Source organism: Dromiciops gliroides, chromosome 2, assembly GCF_019393635.1.
Source record: "Dromiciops gliroides isolate mDroGli1 chromosome 2, mDroGli1.pri, whole genome shotgun sequence".
In the NCBI taxonomy this organism is placed as follows: Eukaryota; Metazoa; Chordata; class Mammalia; order Microbiotheria; family Microbiotheriidae; genus Dromiciops; species Dromiciops gliroides.
Window position 1 is genome coordinate 466,521,167 of NC_057862.1, and position 17,544 is coordinate 466,538,710.

The 17,544-nt window shown below is 40.3% G+C and overlaps 1 protein-coding gene across 1 annotated transcript in view; it reads right to left on the reverse strand.

Annotated features, from left to right (window-relative positions):
* The window catches only part of FER1L5 (fer-1 like family member 5), a 63,881-nt gene extending 52,035 nt beyond the window's left edge, over positions 1 to 11,846 (reverse strand). The window contains exons 1-6 of the mRNA XM_043983938.1: positions 11,762 to 11,846; positions 9,362 to 9,417; positions 7,412 to 7,503; positions 6,979 to 7,087; positions 4,100 to 4,154; positions 2,710 to 2,819 (exon numbers count right to left, since the gene is read on the reverse strand). Of these exons, the coding sequence (XP_043839873.1) occupies positions 2,710 to 2,819; positions 4,100 to 4,154; positions 6,979 to 7,087; positions 7,412 to 7,503; positions 9,362 to 9,417; positions 11,762 to 11,846 (507 nt within the window). The remainder of the gene's footprint in view (positions 1 to 2,709; positions 2,820 to 4,099; positions 4,155 to 6,978; positions 7,088 to 7,411; positions 7,504 to 9,361; positions 9,418 to 11,761) is intronic.
* Positions 11,847 to 17,544: the final 5,698 nt, after the last annotated feature.

Here is a 17,544-nt window from a genome sequence, read left to right on the forward strand (position 1 = left end):
CTTATGATTTCCCTCTGTGGACCCTCCACAAAATCTCCTTTATTATTATCGAACAATTGGGGTGTGAAGGGATGTGCATTCTGTTTCCTTTATTAGAATGTTATGTCCTAAAGAACAGGGATATGGTGGAATCAATCCGTAGAGTGTAAGAATCTACTCGTGTGACCTTGGGTAAGTCACTTTACCTCTGAGTATCAGTGCTAATCTGCAAAATGAAGGTATTAGTCTAGAAACTTTTTCCACTTGCCACCCCTTTTCGCCTGAGGAAATTTTACATGACCCCAGCTATATAGGTATATAAAATAGGCATACATAACCTTTTAGAGTTGCCACAGTTTTTTCAATCTCCACATTCAGTTACAGTCTGACTCACAGTTTAAGAAGCTGGGGTCTAAATGATCCCTAAGATCAATCAACAAGTCTTTAGGGGCCACTCACTCTGCTAAATGCCGGTGATACAAAGAAAAGGAAAATTAGTCCTTACCCTCAAGGAGCTTATTTTCTAAGATCCCTTTAAACTCCAAATGTATGATATGATAAAATATTTACCTCTTGGTATCCCCAACAGGGTCTAGAGCTCTGCTGGGTCTAGAGCTCTGTCTCTCAGCTTTTGAACAGACTGTTCCCTATGCTTGGTATGACTTCTTTCTTCCTCTAGAGTTGGTTGTTATTCAGTCATTTTTTAGTTATGCCCAACTCTTTGTGACCCCATTTAGGATTTTCTTGGCAAAGATACTGAAGTGGTTTGCTATTTTCTTCTCAAGTTCATTTCACAGATGAGGAAACTGAGGCAAACAGGGTTAAGTGACTCATCCAAGGTCATACAGCTAATACATGTCTGAGACCATATTTGAACTCAGGAAGATGACTCTCCCTGACACCAGGCATGGCACTATATACACTTTACTACCTAGCTGCCCATATATTAAAATATGTGTGTGTGTGTGTGTGTGTGTGTGTGTGTGTATGAGTGTGTTTCCCCTGGAGAATGTAAGCTCCCAGAGGGCAGGGACGATTTCACTTTTGTCTTTGTAATTTCAGAGCCTAGCACGGTGTCTGGCACAGCAATAAATACTTTTTGATTGATTAATAGCCAATAAATGTTTGAATAATTGATTTTCCCCCAACGTTCCCAAAGTTGTAATTGCCCGGCTTTAATTGCAGCCACTTGCAGAGCAAAATTTCTTGGTATGTTTCTTGCCCCTCTGGGACCTAGACAGTCCAGAGAGGGAGCAAACTTGCACTGGGGTTCCATGGCAAGGAACATGGGGAGGAGTTTGGAATAGAACCTGGGTGTTCCCTTGTCTAGCTGTTCTGGTCCTTGAACACCTTCTCACTGGGCATCCTCAGCAGAAGCAACCTTCTTTCTATAAGTGCGGGCTTGAAAATTAGAAGGGAGGCAGAAAGCTGGGAAACAATTTTTGTGGCCAGTACTTCTGATAAAGGCCTCATTTCTAAAATATATAGGGAACTAAATCAAATTTATAAGAATCCAAGTCATTCCCCAATTGAGAAATGGTCAAAGGATATGAACAGGCAGTTTTCTGATGAAGAAATCAAAGCTATCTATTCCCATATGAAAAAAATGCTCTAAATCTCTAATGATTAGAGAGATGCAAATTAAAACAACTCTGAGGTACCACCTGACACCTATCAGATTGGCTAAAATGACAAAAAAGGAAAATAATAAATGTTGGAGAAGCTGTGGGAAAATTGGAACACTAATTCATTGTTGGTGGAGCTGTGAACTGATCCAACCATTCTGGAAAGCAATTTGGAATTATGCTCAAAGGGCGATAAAGCTGTGCATACCCTTTGACCCAGCAATACCACTTTTGGGTCTTTTTCCCAAAGAAATCATGGAAGGGGGAAAGGGACCCACATGTACAAAAATATTTATAGCTGCTCTTTACGTGGTGGCAAGGAATTGGAAGTTGAGGGGGTGCCCATCAATTGGGGAATGGCTGGACAAGTTGTGGTATATGAATACAATGGAATACTATTGTGCTGTAAGAAATGATGAGCAGGAAGAGTTCAGAGAAACCTGGAGGGTCTTGTGTGAGCTGATGATGAGTGAGATGAGCAGAACCAGAAGAACATTGTACACAGTATCATCAACATTGAGTGTTGATCTACTGTGATGGACTATATTCTTCTCACCAATGCAATGGTACAGAAGAGTTCCAGGGAACTCATGATGGAAGAGGATCTCCAAATCCAAGGAAAAAAAAAAAGAACTGCGGAGTATAGATGCTGAATGAACCATACTATTTCTTTTGTTTTTGGTGCTGTTGTTTTTTTTTTTCTATTTTGAGGTTTTTCATCAGTGCTCTGATTTTTTTCTCTTATAACATGACTAATGCAGAAATAGGATTAATGTTATTATGTGTATATATGTGTGTATATATATATATATATATATATATATATATATATATATATATATATATATATATATATAAACCTATATCAGATTACCTGCTGTCTAGGGGAGGGGTAAGGGAGAGGAGGGAGGGAGAAAAATCTGAAATTGTAAAGCTTGTATAAACAAAAGATGAGAACTATCTTTACATGTAACGGAAAAAAAATAAAATATTTTATTAATTAAAAAAAAATAAGTGTGGGCTTGGAGTGTCAACAGAGACTCATTAGGAAAAGCTGGGACTGCTTCAACTTGAACCTTGGGAGAAACATCTGGGGCTTCCTTACCTGGAAATCCTGTGGCTTGGAGGTCATTGGCATTCTCACATTGTGGCCAGCCACCATGATCTCCTGCCTTCCAGCCTCCTTACATCTGATGCCAAGGTTTTGCCAAGTTTCTGGGGAAACATAGACCTTCACACATGGGTCGAAGCAGGGAGGAGGGACTTCTGTCAATCTCTCCATTAAGAGCATCTGCTTTGTTCTCTATCAACCTCTACTCTCCTTCTCTCTTCTCTCCATTCTTTTTTTTTTTTTTTTGGTGGGCAGGTCAATGAGGGTTAAGTGACTTGCCCAGGGTCACACAGCTAAGTAAGTGTCAAGTGTCTGAGGCCGGTATTCTCCTTCTTTCTTTAACACCTCTACACAATCTTTTCATTCAACTGTCTGAATTCTACCTTCTTCCCCTTGTGACCACTTTCTGGGCTCTGGAATTATGTCAAAGGTGAAACTCTTAAGGGCTGGCAGTTGAATGGTTCTAAGGCTTTTTCCTCCCCCCCCCCTTTTTTTTTTCTTTTCCTTTTTTTTTTTTTTTCAGGGCAATGAGGGTTAAGTGACTTGCCCTGGTCACACAACTAGTAAGTGTCAAGTGTCTGAGGCCGGATTTGAACTCAGGTCCTCCTGAATCCAGTGTCAGTGCTTTATCCACTGCGCCACCTAGCTGCCCCTTTCTTCCCCTTTCTTCCTCCAACTCTACCTGTATTTGGAGTCAGAGAATCTGAGTTTGAACTCCAGCTCCTGCTACTTACAAACTATGTGACCTTGGGCAAGTCATTTCCCTTTCTTGGCCTCTGTTTAGTCATTTGGAAAGTGAAGGTCTTAGATAATCTCTAAGACCCCTTCCAACTCTAAATCGATGGTTCTGGTCTCCTCACTGACAAGACAACTAGGAGAATCTACATGCTGTAAGCAAGCAAAGACATTTCTGTATGCAGGCACATTTGCCTCTGTTATTTCTATGTGTCTTCTCACCCACACATAATGATTGTCCAAGGTGGGAGAATACCTGGAAATACCTTTGAGATGATAATCTAGTGCTACATTCTTGTTTTGTAGATGAAGAAACTGAGACCCCAAGAAGTAAAGAAACCTCTACAAGGGCCCAGAGGCCATAAGTGGCAGAACCCAGACCTCTTGACACATAACCCAGAAGCCCTTTTCACTATTCTCATGTCCCTAGAAATTGACATTCTTGTGCCTTGCTCTGTAATTTAGGTGTTTTTTAGTTCCCTGGAGAATAGAAGGCAAGGGATGAGCAGAAAACATTTAGGCTCTGAGATAAAGCCCCTTAAGGTCAAGCATGCTGTCAGGACCCAATAATCATGGACTGGATTGGGGTAAAAGTGTATCTTCTGAAGGTGGAGGAGGGGCATGGTCATGGGCTAGCATGATGGCTCACCTGGCTTGTGGTGGGTCTCCTGTGGCAGGTAGGTTATTTGTAAGGTGATAGTACTCTGCAAAAGAAAAGCAAGCCAAACTCTGGGAGATATGGAAAGCTTCTGATACCAATTCAACTGATCTAAACTTGACATTACCCCATTGTGCTCACCTCTTATCTCTCCTGGATGGGACTAGTAGTGATCTAGGTGGGAGATATGATACTGGGAATGCAATCATGAGGTCTGATGGGAAGAGTGGTTGTGGAAGAATTCAGAGATTAGGTGATGGATCTAGATGGTGGTGGTGGTAGGAGTGGGGAAGGAGGAAAGGGAAAATACATCTGGAGTAGAGTCCCAACTATTATTTTGAGTGCCTGATGGCCAGCAGGATAGAGGGTACCCTGAGGAAACTAATTTGTGATGTCAGAAACATATATGAAAACCAGAACTATTTATATAATAACTACATTATGATTAAAAACAACTTTGAAAAACTTGAGAACTTGGATCAGTGTGGTAATCATCTATGATTCCATAGGACAGGGGATAAGACATGCTTCACCTTCTGAGAGAATCAAATCAAGATGAAGAATAAGACATTTTCAGGCACAGCCAAATGAGGGAAACAATGCTTGTATTTGCTTCAAGGGCTTGGTTTTTCTTTTTCTTTTCTAATGGTGGTGGGGTTGGAGGGTGAGGCAGGAAAGGGATTGGGTCATAAAGAAAAGAAAAGAACAAGAAGGAAAAGATGGTCACTGGAGCATCTTTGGAAGAAAAAAAGTATAGAGAGGAGAACAGAATGAAGACCAGAAAGAAGCACTGACAAGTGGGACAGCTTTGAAAGCTACCGGTTGAACTTATTACATGCTTAAAAAAGAAAATTGTATATAATCAAGACCTGCAGTTTCATGCACAGTGATTTACTTTTATTCTATTACTACATATAGAAATGTTCCTCTTATTTTTTTGTTATGTTCAGAATAAAAATGTAGAAAACACAAAGAAATAATTAAGTTTAGCTGAAAGGGATGCATTTGTTTATCACTCTCCTCAATAGTCAAGAAGTATATTCAGTCTTTTTAAGGCAAGATATTGCCCCACTGCTAATGCTATGAATGTCATACATCCCTTGGAACTCAGATTCTGGCAACCACAGCAGATTTTTATCATAGGATTATAAAATCATAGATCTAGAAGCTCAGAAGCCATGAAGTCCAATGCTTCAATTTTACAGATAAGGAAACTGAGGCACAGTCACATAGCTAGTTTCTGTGGTGTGATTTTGAACTACGGTTGTCCTGACCCGAGTCCAGTTTCATGTTACAATCATAGTAACTAGCAGCAAGCAGCTCACAGATGGGGTGTTTTCATAATAATCACCACTTGGTAACTTCCTATTTTAGTTATTTTTAGAAAATATTTTATTGATATTTTTTGTTCTTAGATCACTTCTATTTCTAAATATGTGCCTCTCCTCCCCAGAGAGTCAACCTTGTAAATAAAAAAATAAAGAGAAAGAAAGCAGTTTGTCAAAACCAAATGACACATCAGTTATATTTTACTGTATATGTAATATTTCACACTCTGGTCCTTTGTCTCTGCAGAGAAGGGAGGTGTTAATTATTTTCACTAACTAGATGCTATGCTCAGTTATTCCTGCAGCTGGAATGCATATGTTAAATTTTTGTCCCCTATAAATTTCCTGTGCCCAGGTTACCCCATTTTAGTCGCATCACTGCTCTCAGATATAGAATATGAAGTAATTGCTCAAATCTGAATGGCAAGAGACATTTGATATTCATGGTTATGACAGCATGACAAAATCCTGCCTTAAAAAGACCGGGTTTAATTCTGGAGAGCAATTTGGAACTATGCCCAAAGGGTTATGGGATTGTGCATACCCTTTGACCCAGTATTACCACTACTAGGTCTGTATCCCAAAGAGATCATAGAAAAGGGAAAAGGACCCACATGTACAAAAATATTTATAGCAGTTCATTTTGTGGTGGCAAAGAATTGGAAATGGAGGGAATACCCATCAATTGGAGAATGGCTAAACAAATTGTAGCATATGAATATAATGGAATACTATTGTACTGTAAGGAATAATGAGCAGGCAGATTTCAGAAAAACCTGGAAAGACTTAAGTGGACTGATGCTGAGTGAAATGAGCAGAACCGGGAGAACATTGTGCACAGTAACAGCTACATTGTGTGATGATCAACTGTGATAGACTTGGCTCTTCTCAGCTGTGCAATGACCCAAGACAATTCCAAAGAACTCATGAGGGAAAATGTTTTCCACATCCAGAAAAAAGAACTGTGGATTCTGAATGCAGATTGAACCATACTGTTTCTATTTTTTGGTTGTTTTTTTTTCTTTTTTGAGGTTTTTCCCTAGTGTCCTGATTCTTCTTTCACAATATGACTAATGCAGAAATATGTTTAAATATGTTTATATATTGTACATATGTAACCTATATTAGATTACTTTCTGTCTTGGGGAGGGGGGGAAGGAAGAAAGAGAGGGAGAAAAATTTGGAATTCAAAATCTTATAAAAACAAATGTTGAAAACTATCTTTACATGTAACTGGAAAATAATAAAATACTTTTGTCATTTAAAAAAAAAAAGACTAGGTTTACTTCTCCACCAGTGAGGGGAGTGACATGCAAATACCTAGGTTTGAGATCTGGATTACATTTCTCAACAACTCTTCTATGGAACAAGAACCTTTCCTTCTGGAGGCATTCAGCCCCAGTAAGTCTGCAGACAACCTTATCATTCCCAGAAATAGGCAACCCTCTACTTTATCTTCCCCTACTCCATGCAGGCACATACTATATTTAATTCCTTCTCACCCTAATCAACTACTTTGTAAGTCCTCCTTCCCTTACTCACTTTTGTGGGATGTACAGTACGGCTGACCAGGGGCAGCTCAGTTAGGACCAGGGGCTCATGTGGGTTTTCTGCCAATGGCCTGAGGAATACAGTGCTGATACCAAAAGTCCTGGGAATGAGGAGACACAGATATGGTTAGGAAATGCCTACCTTTCACTGGAAAGAGATGAAAGAAAAGAGCCTCGGAGTTCATATCACTGTTAAAGCTGAGCTATAATCTAGATTCTAGAATTTAGGTGGGGATGTCCAGCTTCTGGAAATTCCAGGAAACCTAACAGAATATAAAGGACCTATCCATCAGCGCCCCCCCCCCCAGCATTCCGGGACTCCTTATGGCCCTTGTCATATTCTAGTGACATGTGCAAGTCTTCATATGGGGCAGGGGCTGAGGATGTCATGTCAACTAAGGCCTTCCCTTTGTCTATTCTCCCACCTTTCGCTTTTTTTGTGGCTCATGTCTCGGAGGATGACTTGCAGGAAGGAGTCGTTCTCCAGGTGATGTGGGCCTAGATACCAGACTAGGGTCTGTGGGGGAGCAGGAGGAAGGTTAATGTTTTCCAGACATGCTTTACATGCCACCCAGTTGTCCACTCTTGCCACCTTCTTGCCATTTGCCCTGTTGCTGACACCAGACTGGTAAGTCAGCTGACTTATAAGGACAATAGCCTGAGTTACATGACCTCTTCCCCACCCCAATTAAAGTCCCACCTTCTGTAAGAAGTTTTTCCCAGTCTTTCATCAAAGTGCATTAATACTCTGAGATTGCTTCTAGTTTGGTAGATATTTTGGTTGTCCATAGCTTATATGCTGTCTCCCCCATTAGACTAGGACCCCCTTGAGAGAAAGAACTGTCTCTTGCCTTTCTCTCTGTTGAACATTCTTAGCATAGTACTTGGCACATAGTAGGCACTTAATAAATACTTATGGACTCAACAGAGGAATTTACACCACTTAGCTTAGAAATGTAGGTGTGTGGGTGGTACACCCCAAGCTGTCTTGATTAGTGAGTGAGCATATACTCAGATACACTATAGGGGGAAGCTAGGTGGCGCAGTGGATAGTGCACCAGCCCTGGAGTCAGGAGGACCTGAGTTCAAATCTGACCTCAGACACTTAACACTTACTAGCTGTGTGACCCTGGGCAAGTCACTTAACCCCAATTGCCTCACAAAAAAAAAAAAGAAAGAAAAGAAAAAAGAAACCAATACACTATATATCTAGCCACCCCTAGACTATGCTTCATACCCCAACCAACCACGCAACCCAACTATCTTCTTGCCCTCTTGCCCTTCTTACCCTCTCTTTTCTCCTTCCCCTACCCTATAACTATTTAGCTCTTACTTTGGAAACTATAATTAAATAAATACCATCATTGATTCTGTAAAGGGGCATGTCAGTCACCTGTGGCTCCACTCATCATCCCTGTGACTTTTAGACCTGAACACTCTTCTCTGACTCCTCCTCCCTACAGATATTATATCTGTTAGGATGTAAGTGAGTGGATCTGTCTCCCTTTTGTATCTATCACCAGTGCCCTTAGCACTGTGCTTGATACTGAGTAAGTATTTAATAGATGCTATTCGTTAATTCAACCTCACCTCAAAACTCCAAGGAACCTGAGTAATGAGGAAGGGTATGGCTAGCCTTCATGATGACCAAGATTCTTTTTTTGAGAGGGATGGGAGGTAGATAGTAAGCCGAGACAAACTCAGTTGTCTTTCCAAATTGGGATTGTGTTCACTTGCTGTGACAAAGGTAGTCAGGTGGTTCTGCACATATTTTTCTCATCTTTGTGCCCCTAGCTTTGGAGGATCCTCCATGGGCAGCCCCTGTGGCTAGTCTAAGGTATGCCAGGGATCTTGCAGATGGGGCAGAAGCAGAAATAAGAGAAAGAAATTCCTGTGAAGGCAGCTTTACCCTCGCTTTAGGTTTCTAAGAAGCATCTGACCCACACATTTGGACTGGTCTCTGGGCCCTACCTACATTCTAGTGCCAGAGACAAAGAAGAGGCTTCAAGTGGAAAACGTATGCGGGTGTAGACTCTGCATATGGCAAACATGGTTGTTGCAGGTCTTTGGGACATTGTAGATTCTGCTATATTAATTGTGAGGACTAATGGTGAGCAAATGCCCACCCATGATTTCCCTGCCAGAATTTGGTCTCAAGATGGGGTAGCTTGAGGTGGTTATGAAGTAGGGTTAAGTAGCCCGTTCCTAAAGATGGCACAAGGATTATAGCATCTGTATCTGTTGACTGGCCAGAAAGAACTCTATTATTAGGCTAACTTCTCTCAGGATCTCCAAGAACATTCCCCCCTTTCCCCACCCCTGGCTCTCTCAGCCCCTGGAATTGGGGCTCTTTCCTGCCTTTGATGATTAAGCACCTCATTCCAGGTGGGATTATTGTCTTCTTCTATAACTCGAGTTTTCTTCTTGACATCTGGAGGGAGAGACCAAATAAGGAAGAATAGATAATTGATTTATCTCTATGACTGATAAAGGGCTTAAAAACCTTCACCTCAGGTTTATCCTAGCAGGTAAAGTCTGATACATGCTCTTTGTCTCCTTTGAGAGGCTTAGCTTTTCCCACCTGTTCTTTCTCCTCTCCCCAGTCCTGTTCCACACCTTGATCTGTAGCAGGGAAGTGGTATTAATGATTTCCTGGCATCAATGTGAGTCACTACAGATAGAGTGCCCTGGCTGCCTGTGAAATGATCAGTCAACTAATAAACATTTGTCATATGCCTTCTATGAGTATACTACTATAAGGCCAAGAGGGGAAGAACTGAACAAATCCTACAAAGACTTCAGAGAAACAAGGAAAGAACTGTGCTAACTGATGCAGAGCAAAGTAGGCAGAAGTAGGAGAACAATATAGACAATGATTAGAATAAAATTAATGAAAACAATGCTTAAAAAGCAACTGAATTCTGGTGAATTATAATAACCAATTTTAGTTCCAAAGAACAGATGAAAAAATACATTTCCCTCTACTTGGTGGAAAAGTGGGGGGCAGAGACTATGAGTATGGGATGCTGTGCATGTGATCAGATACAACCCCTATGTTCATTGGTTTTGATGACCTGTTCTTTGTTATAAGGGGGAAGGTTCAGGGAAGCAGCATAGCTCAGTGGCTAGTGTGCAAAAACCTGGAAGATCTAGGGTTGAAATCCTGCCTCTGACATTTCCAAGCTGTGTGACCTTGGACAAGTCACACCCTAAGCCTCAGTTTCTTCATCTGTAAAATGGGAATACTAATACCTATAATGCCTACCTCACAGGGTCAATGTGAGGTTGAAAAGAAACAGTAGATGTACAAAAAGAAAAAGGTAAGAATAATTAAAAGTTTAAAAGAAAAACAAGGGAGGGATCAATGGTTATGGGGATACATAGGGAAGTACTTTGGTATAAAGTGGAGGGAAATGCCTTTTCTCTTTTCTTCTTCCAATTCAGTTTTGATCTGTATAATTACATAGCATTCAATTTCATCATTGCTTTTGGTTTTTTCCTTTATATTGTTGTAAGAAAATCCCAAATGGATGCTAATCTACTGCTGGTGGAGTTGTGAACAGATTCAATCATTCTGGAGAGTAATTTGGGGGAGTGAACCTTACTATCATCAGAATTGACTCAAAGAGGGAATAACATACATACTCAAGTGGGTATAGTAATATATTTTTGCCCTGAAGGAAAGTGGGAGGGGAAGGAGATGGGGCGGGGAGAAGAAGGGAAGGAGGGAAGGATAGATTGGGGGAAGGAGCAGTAAAAAGCAAAACACTTTCAAGGAAGGTGAAAATGTTCTGCATAACTGCACATGTATGGCATATTGAATTGCTTGATTTCATAGGGAGGGTTGAGGAGGGAGGGAGGAAGAAAAATTTTGAACACAGAATTAGCTCAAAGACCTTTATCTCATCAGAGTGACCTCAAGGAGGGAATAACACACACACCCAATTGGGAGGAATAATCTATTTAACCCCACAAGAAAGTAGGAGGGGAAGAGGATAAGGAGGGAAAGAAGGGAGGGCAGAGCGGGGTAGGGGGCAGTCAGAAGTAAAACATTTTTGAGGAGGAATAGGATAAAAGAAGATAGAAAATAGAGTAAATATCATGGAAAGGGAATAGGATGTAGGGAAATTGTTATGATGATTGACTATAATGGCAAAATGTATGGTACCTACTTTGCTGGGCTATTGTGAAGAAAATTCTTTGTCAAGTTTAAGGTACTGCATAAAAGTTATGATGAACAGGATGCTATCAGAGAAACCTGGAAAGACCTCCATGAACCAAAGCAGAGTGAAATGTACTGTATACAAAATAACAGCAATAGTGTAAGATGATCTGCTGGGAAGCATGTGGTTATTTTCAGCAAGGCAATAATCCAATATAACTCTGAAGGATTTATGAAAATTGCACTCCATCTACAGAGAAAGAACTGATGATATCTGAAAACAGATTGAAACACATTTTTTTTTTTTACAATTCCTTAATCTGAAGTCTTGTTTTTATCAGTTTTCTCTCATAACCTAGCCAATGTGGAGATGTTTTCCATGACTACTCATGCATAACTTATATTGAATTGCTTGAGTTCTTGGGAGTGGGACGTGGGAAGGAAGGGAGGAAGAGAAGTTGGAACACAAAGTTTTAAAAAATTGATGTCAAAGTTTGTTTTTACATGTCATTTGGAAAATAAAATTCTAAACAGAGAAAATAAGAATAAAAAAAAATTAGTAAGTATTGCTTTGAACTCTTTTCCCCTTCCCTTTTCTAGGATTTAGGCTTACCTCTGAAGTATATGGTCACACAAAAGTTGGGTGGGGGAATTTGAGGGGGCTGAACTTTGGCTGACTGCACAATGAGCTGCAGCATTTTCTCTGACTTCTATAGAGCCACAGCTCACTTGTTTGTGTGTTTCGAGTCCCAAGTCTTGAATGGCCCTAGGTTGTGCTATTGCTAAGCAACAGAGTGACACCATAAAGGTTGGAGAGTCTTAGTTCTGGAGAGTCACATAGGAAGCAGTTCTGATGGGAGGGAGAAGGAAGTAACTGTGGCAGGATGATGGGAAATCCTTTTAAAAATAAATGTAGGGGTAGCTAGGTGGAGCAGTGGATAAAGCACCAGCCCTGGATTCAGGAGTACATGAGTTCAAATCCGGCCTCACACACTTTGACACTTACTAGCTGTGTGACCTTGGGCAAGTCACTTAACCCCCATTACTCTACCCCCCCCCAAATTGTAGTCTTTTTGTAGCAATTATGTAGTGAGTATGCTCCCAGAGCCAGGCTGGCTGCTTCTGCTCCTCTAGGTTCTAGGACATCCTGAGGGGTTTGGGGGTATCTCTTTCCTACTGTCATAGGCTTAAGTCCCCACTGGCTGTGTTCCTTGCCCTATTAGGTGCCAGTGATTAGCACTCTAGTGCCATTTAACTGTTTAGCATCAATTTGCTTTTACAAAAGGGGTATTTACTTCAGTTATAACAAAAAAAGTACAAACTTTGTCCCTTAACACTTTGGTGATACATTCTTAGGGCTGTCCATAAACATTGGTCTTACCAAGGTCATGTTCAGATGCAGTATGAGTGCCAGATGAGTCCTTGTCTCAGCCACCTCCAAGCTGGATCGCCAAAGTTGTTCCTTGCTCCTCAAGGTATTGATTCTGAACTGTCTGCAAACCAGGCACTCTGGGATGCTAGTCTCTGGGGCACCCTCTTGATCTTTTGAAACTCACAACATCAGAGGATCCAGTCCCTGCACCTAGAATGAAAAAAAAAAAAAAAAGAAAAGCAAACTGTAAGGCAGGCAAGGAACCCAGGCCTATTCACAATACCCATATGGGTACCTTAATGGGGAAGGCCTAAGTCCACTCCCTTTATATCATTGTCTCTCCAGAAGCTACCAGTGAAGTCCAAAAGATGCAACAAGAATACGGAGTTAAAGAGAAGATATAGGTACTAGTCTGATTGATTAATATATAAGTGGTCAAAATGATGTAGGCTGGAATTTGGGGTCAAATTGATCGTGAGTTGTACCAAAAGAATTACAAGACTCAGTGACCCAGTTTACCAAGTTTTATTGCAATACTGTGAATGACCACAGGGAGAGAACCAGAATAGTGGAAAGGTATCTCTAGAATAGTGGAAGAAAAGACAGTTATATTTATAGTATGGATAAATTGATTATCAGTCTCATAATATTCTCCACCTTGGAGAGGTACAGGGGAGGGCTTATCCTAATTTGGAGTTCCTGAGGTCCTAAGCCAACCCCTGAGGCAGGTACCTTTTTCAGTGGAGGTGTATTTTTGGGGTTTACATGTCATAAGGCAAATCTGTGGACAAATTTGGCCTTTTCTGGGCATGTCTCTTTCTGGTTCCCATGGCTAGTTTTAAAACACCTTCATTTTTCATTTATTTCTAGTCTAAGTTTCTATAGCCTGTCAATTTCTTTATTGTTATAGTCTTAGACCTTCGTGGCCTAGCTTCCTCTGTTCCCATTATGGGTACTGATTACTGTGGGTAAGAGAACCTAGCAGAACCTGACTTCTAAGTTATCCATTAACTGGGGTCTGACTCCCTTTTGGAGCTAATATCTGAATTAGAGCTTGGATCTTAGGTTTTTCTATTAATCCTTTTTTCACCTCCTACATCAAAATGATATAAACAGATATTTCTCCCAAAATTGCAATTTATTAATAACCACATACAAGATGCTCCAAGTTATTAGTAATAAGAGAGAAACAAAACAAAACAACCATCTTTGTGTGTGGCTGAGGTGGGATGGGAGAGTAGGTCATAGGAAGTGATTGGTTAGGGCATTTGAGGGAGTCAGTATGTGTGCTGAAGCCTCCTAGTATGAAGACAGGATTTGGGTAGGAGAGAAAAATTGTGAGCCATGTACTGAGTTCAGTGAGAAAGGAAAGGGAGTGACCTGGGATTCTGTAGATAACAGCTAACAGGATTTTAATTGGGTGGTAGATGTGAATAGCATGAACCTCAAAGGAAGAAAAAGTATTTAGTGACAGAGGTAGGGAGAGAACTTATAAATGGTGGGGGACGTGATTATTGATAACCAATGATTTGAGGAAATCTAGAGTTCTTTTTTTCTAAAGTACTTTTTTTCTAAAGTTGGGATAGGACTGATGGTAACAGATAGGATCAACATTCTCCTCAATCTTGTTCAGACCCTGCCCAACCTTGCTAGGAATTTAATTTAAGTTGGGGAAGCCCATTGTGCTCCACACAAGTTTGAATGGGGATAAATTCTTTGATTAGATTGACCAAGGCTGGGCAATTTAGAAGTAAATGATATGAAGTTATATACCCCAGTCCATCATGAGAATAGGTCTACCTCTCACTGAGTATTCATTCTTTCTCATTAACCCTTAACCAGAGTTGATTGCCACTCTCTGGAACACCCACTCTTCCAAGGGCATATAAACTGTGAGTCCACCACCATGATTAGTCTTTGGCATTCGAGATTGTCATGGACCCTTTTATTAATAAAATGCTAGCATTATTAATACAATGATTAATTAGCCAGAAATCATGTCTCTCAAGCTTTTTAAACATCACAGTGGTCATGGGGAGCTTAGGAAAATGAGTGAAGATACAGCTGGTATTAGAAAGGGTGGCCAGGGAGGGTCTGTTATGGGTAGAGGGGGGCCAGTTTTAGTAATAGCTGGTAAATGGAAGAGGAAAAGATTAAGAATAAAGGGAAGAGGGGCAGTTAGGTGGTGCAGTGGATAGAGCACTGGCCCTGGAGTCAGGAGTACCTGAGTCCAAATCTGGCCTCAGACACTTAACACATACTAGCTGTGTGACCCTGGGCAAGTCATATAACCCATATTGCCTCACTTAAAAAAAAAAAAGAATAAAGGGAAGTTTGTTGTCTATGGAATCGACATTCCAGAGGGCTCAGTGGAAGGGATAGATAGATGGTGTTTGGAAAAAACTTTGGGTGGGAAATTTGGCAAGGATGGGAATGAGGACTCAGGTCGGGGGGGATAGGAAATGGGTTTGAAAGGCTCTACAGGGGTTCAGAATCACTGAGATGTGAAGGATGAGAATGTTTGTCATTGAGTGGAGCATTCCACTCTTCACAAGCTTGGAGGTTAGAGGGAAGTTGGAGATTAGGCTGAAGGCAAATATAACATGAGATAGGAAAGACATAATCAATGGTCAGATAGGAAGCCCTGTTTTATTACTCTTCTTCCCTCCAAAGTGTGGAAATTAGGTCAGAAAAAGGAAAAAGGAGATGGAAGGTGAACCTGTTTTTTGTTTAGTTGATTTTCAATCATGTCTGACTTTTTATGACCCTCTTTGAGATTTTCTTGGCAAAGATACTGGAGTGGCTTGCCATTTCCTGCTCCAACTCATTTTAGAGATGAGGAAACTGGGGCAACCAGGTTAAATGATTTGTCCAGGGTCACACGGAGGAGTCTCCCTGTCTCCAGGGCCCAGAACTCTATCCACTGCCCCATCAAAATTACATTGTATTTATTGATTTGTAGACATGTTGTATCTTCCCAGTACAAAGTAGACTCCTTGAGGACAGGAATTATCTTTGCATTCTCAAAGTCTAGTACCACTCTTGCTCAGCCCCCTTTGCTGGTTAACTATTCATCACTATTAAGCAAGCCTCTAAACTGGGTTTACTCCCAATGTTCCATCCTCAAAAACTCAAGAAGAGGTTTTGAGACATTCATTCCATTCTCCCTACTCACAAGGTCACCACCCTCTTTCAGACCCTTATAACCTCTCATTTATATTCATTTCAATAATCTCCAATTTGATCTCCTAGCTCTGTATCTTATTTCTAATCCACCCTCCACATTAGTTGCCAAAGAAATATTCTTTCCCCTTTCTTCTCCTGCCTCTGCCCTCCCTTCTATCAGTCCCCCCACCCTTTTCCCCTTACCCTTCTAATTCCCTATAGGGTAAGCTAAATTTCTTTATCCAAATGAGTGTATATGTTATTCCCTCTTTGAGCCAAATCTGATGTAAGGTTGAAACAATGCTCACCCCTACCTTCTTTCCCCCTATTGTAATAGGTTTTTTGTCCCTCTTCATGTGATATAATTTACCCCATTCCACCTCCCCTTTCCTCTTCTCCTGTATGCTTTTTTTTAACCCCTTAATTTTTTTTATATCATCACATCAAGGTCAATTTTTACCTATACCCTCTATGTACACTCCTATCTGCCCAAATAGAGATACCGTTCTCGAGAGTTACAAGTATTATCTTCCCATGTAGGGATGTAAACAGTTTAACCTTATTGAATAATGGGGTTTTTTTCCTGTTTACTTTTTTTATACTTCTTTTGAGTCTTGTATTTGAAAATCAAATTTTCTGTTCAGTTCTGATCTTTTCATCAGGAAAATTTGAAAGTCCCCTATTTCATTGAATGTCCATCTTTTCCCCTGAAAGATAATGATCAATTTTGCTGGGTAGTTGATTCTTGGTTGTAGTCCACTTTTTAAAAAACAGATGAGGAAATATAGGCACAGAATGGTTAAGTGTCTTGGCAGTGGTCAGACAATTAGTGACTGATACAACATTTGTTTTTGTTTTTTAAAGTTTTAATAGTTTCCCATTTCTTCTACCCAATGAATTTACATGATACTTACCTTCAGAGAATTTAAAGTATAGTAGGGAGGATAAGAAGTGTCATATACCAGGTATCAAATCCAGTCCCATAAACCAAATAAGACTTTACTTGTTTTTTTTTTGTTTGTTTGTTTGTTTTGGGTGGAGCAATGAGGGTTAAGTGACTTGCCCAGGGTCACACAGCTACTAAGTGTCAAGTGTTTGAGGCCAGATTTGAACTCAAGTCCTCCTGAATCCAGGGCCAGTGCTTTATCCACTGTGCCACCTAGCTACCCCCAATCTTAATAGTATTTTTTCCCTAGTTACATGTAAAGATAGTTTTCAACATTTGTTTTTATAAGATTTTGATTTCTCCCTCCCTCCCTTCCCTCCTCCCTCCCCAAGACAGAGAGCAATCTAATGTAGGTTATATATGTCCAACCACTTTAAGTATATTTCCTCATTAGTCATGTTGTGAAAGAAGAATCAGAACAAAAGAGAAAAACCTCAAAAAGGAAAAACAACAACAATGACAAAAGTAGGAATAGTATGGTTCAATGTGCATTCAGATTCTGTGGTTCTTTTTTCTGTATGTGGAGAGCATTTTCCATCGTGTGTCCTGTGGAATTGTCATGGATCATTGTATTGCTGAGAAGAGCTAAGTCTATCCCAGTTGATCATCGCACAATGTTGCTGTTACTATGTACAATATCTTCCCATTTTTAAAGTATCTGTTTGATAATATTAAAGGCAGTAGAGTTCATTTTACAGTTGGACCCTCATAAATTTTTTAAACATCTTTATATAAGATACAGGATTTAGGTAAGGACAGAAACAGCAAATGGAATATATAAACGGAAATTCTCTGAAGTTTCAAAACTTGAGAAACAAATTTAACTGATTGTACCAAATTATATTAAGTCCTCTTACTAGCAGAATTATCTAGGAACCTTTAGGTTTGTAACCAGAAAAGCAGAGCCCCCTTC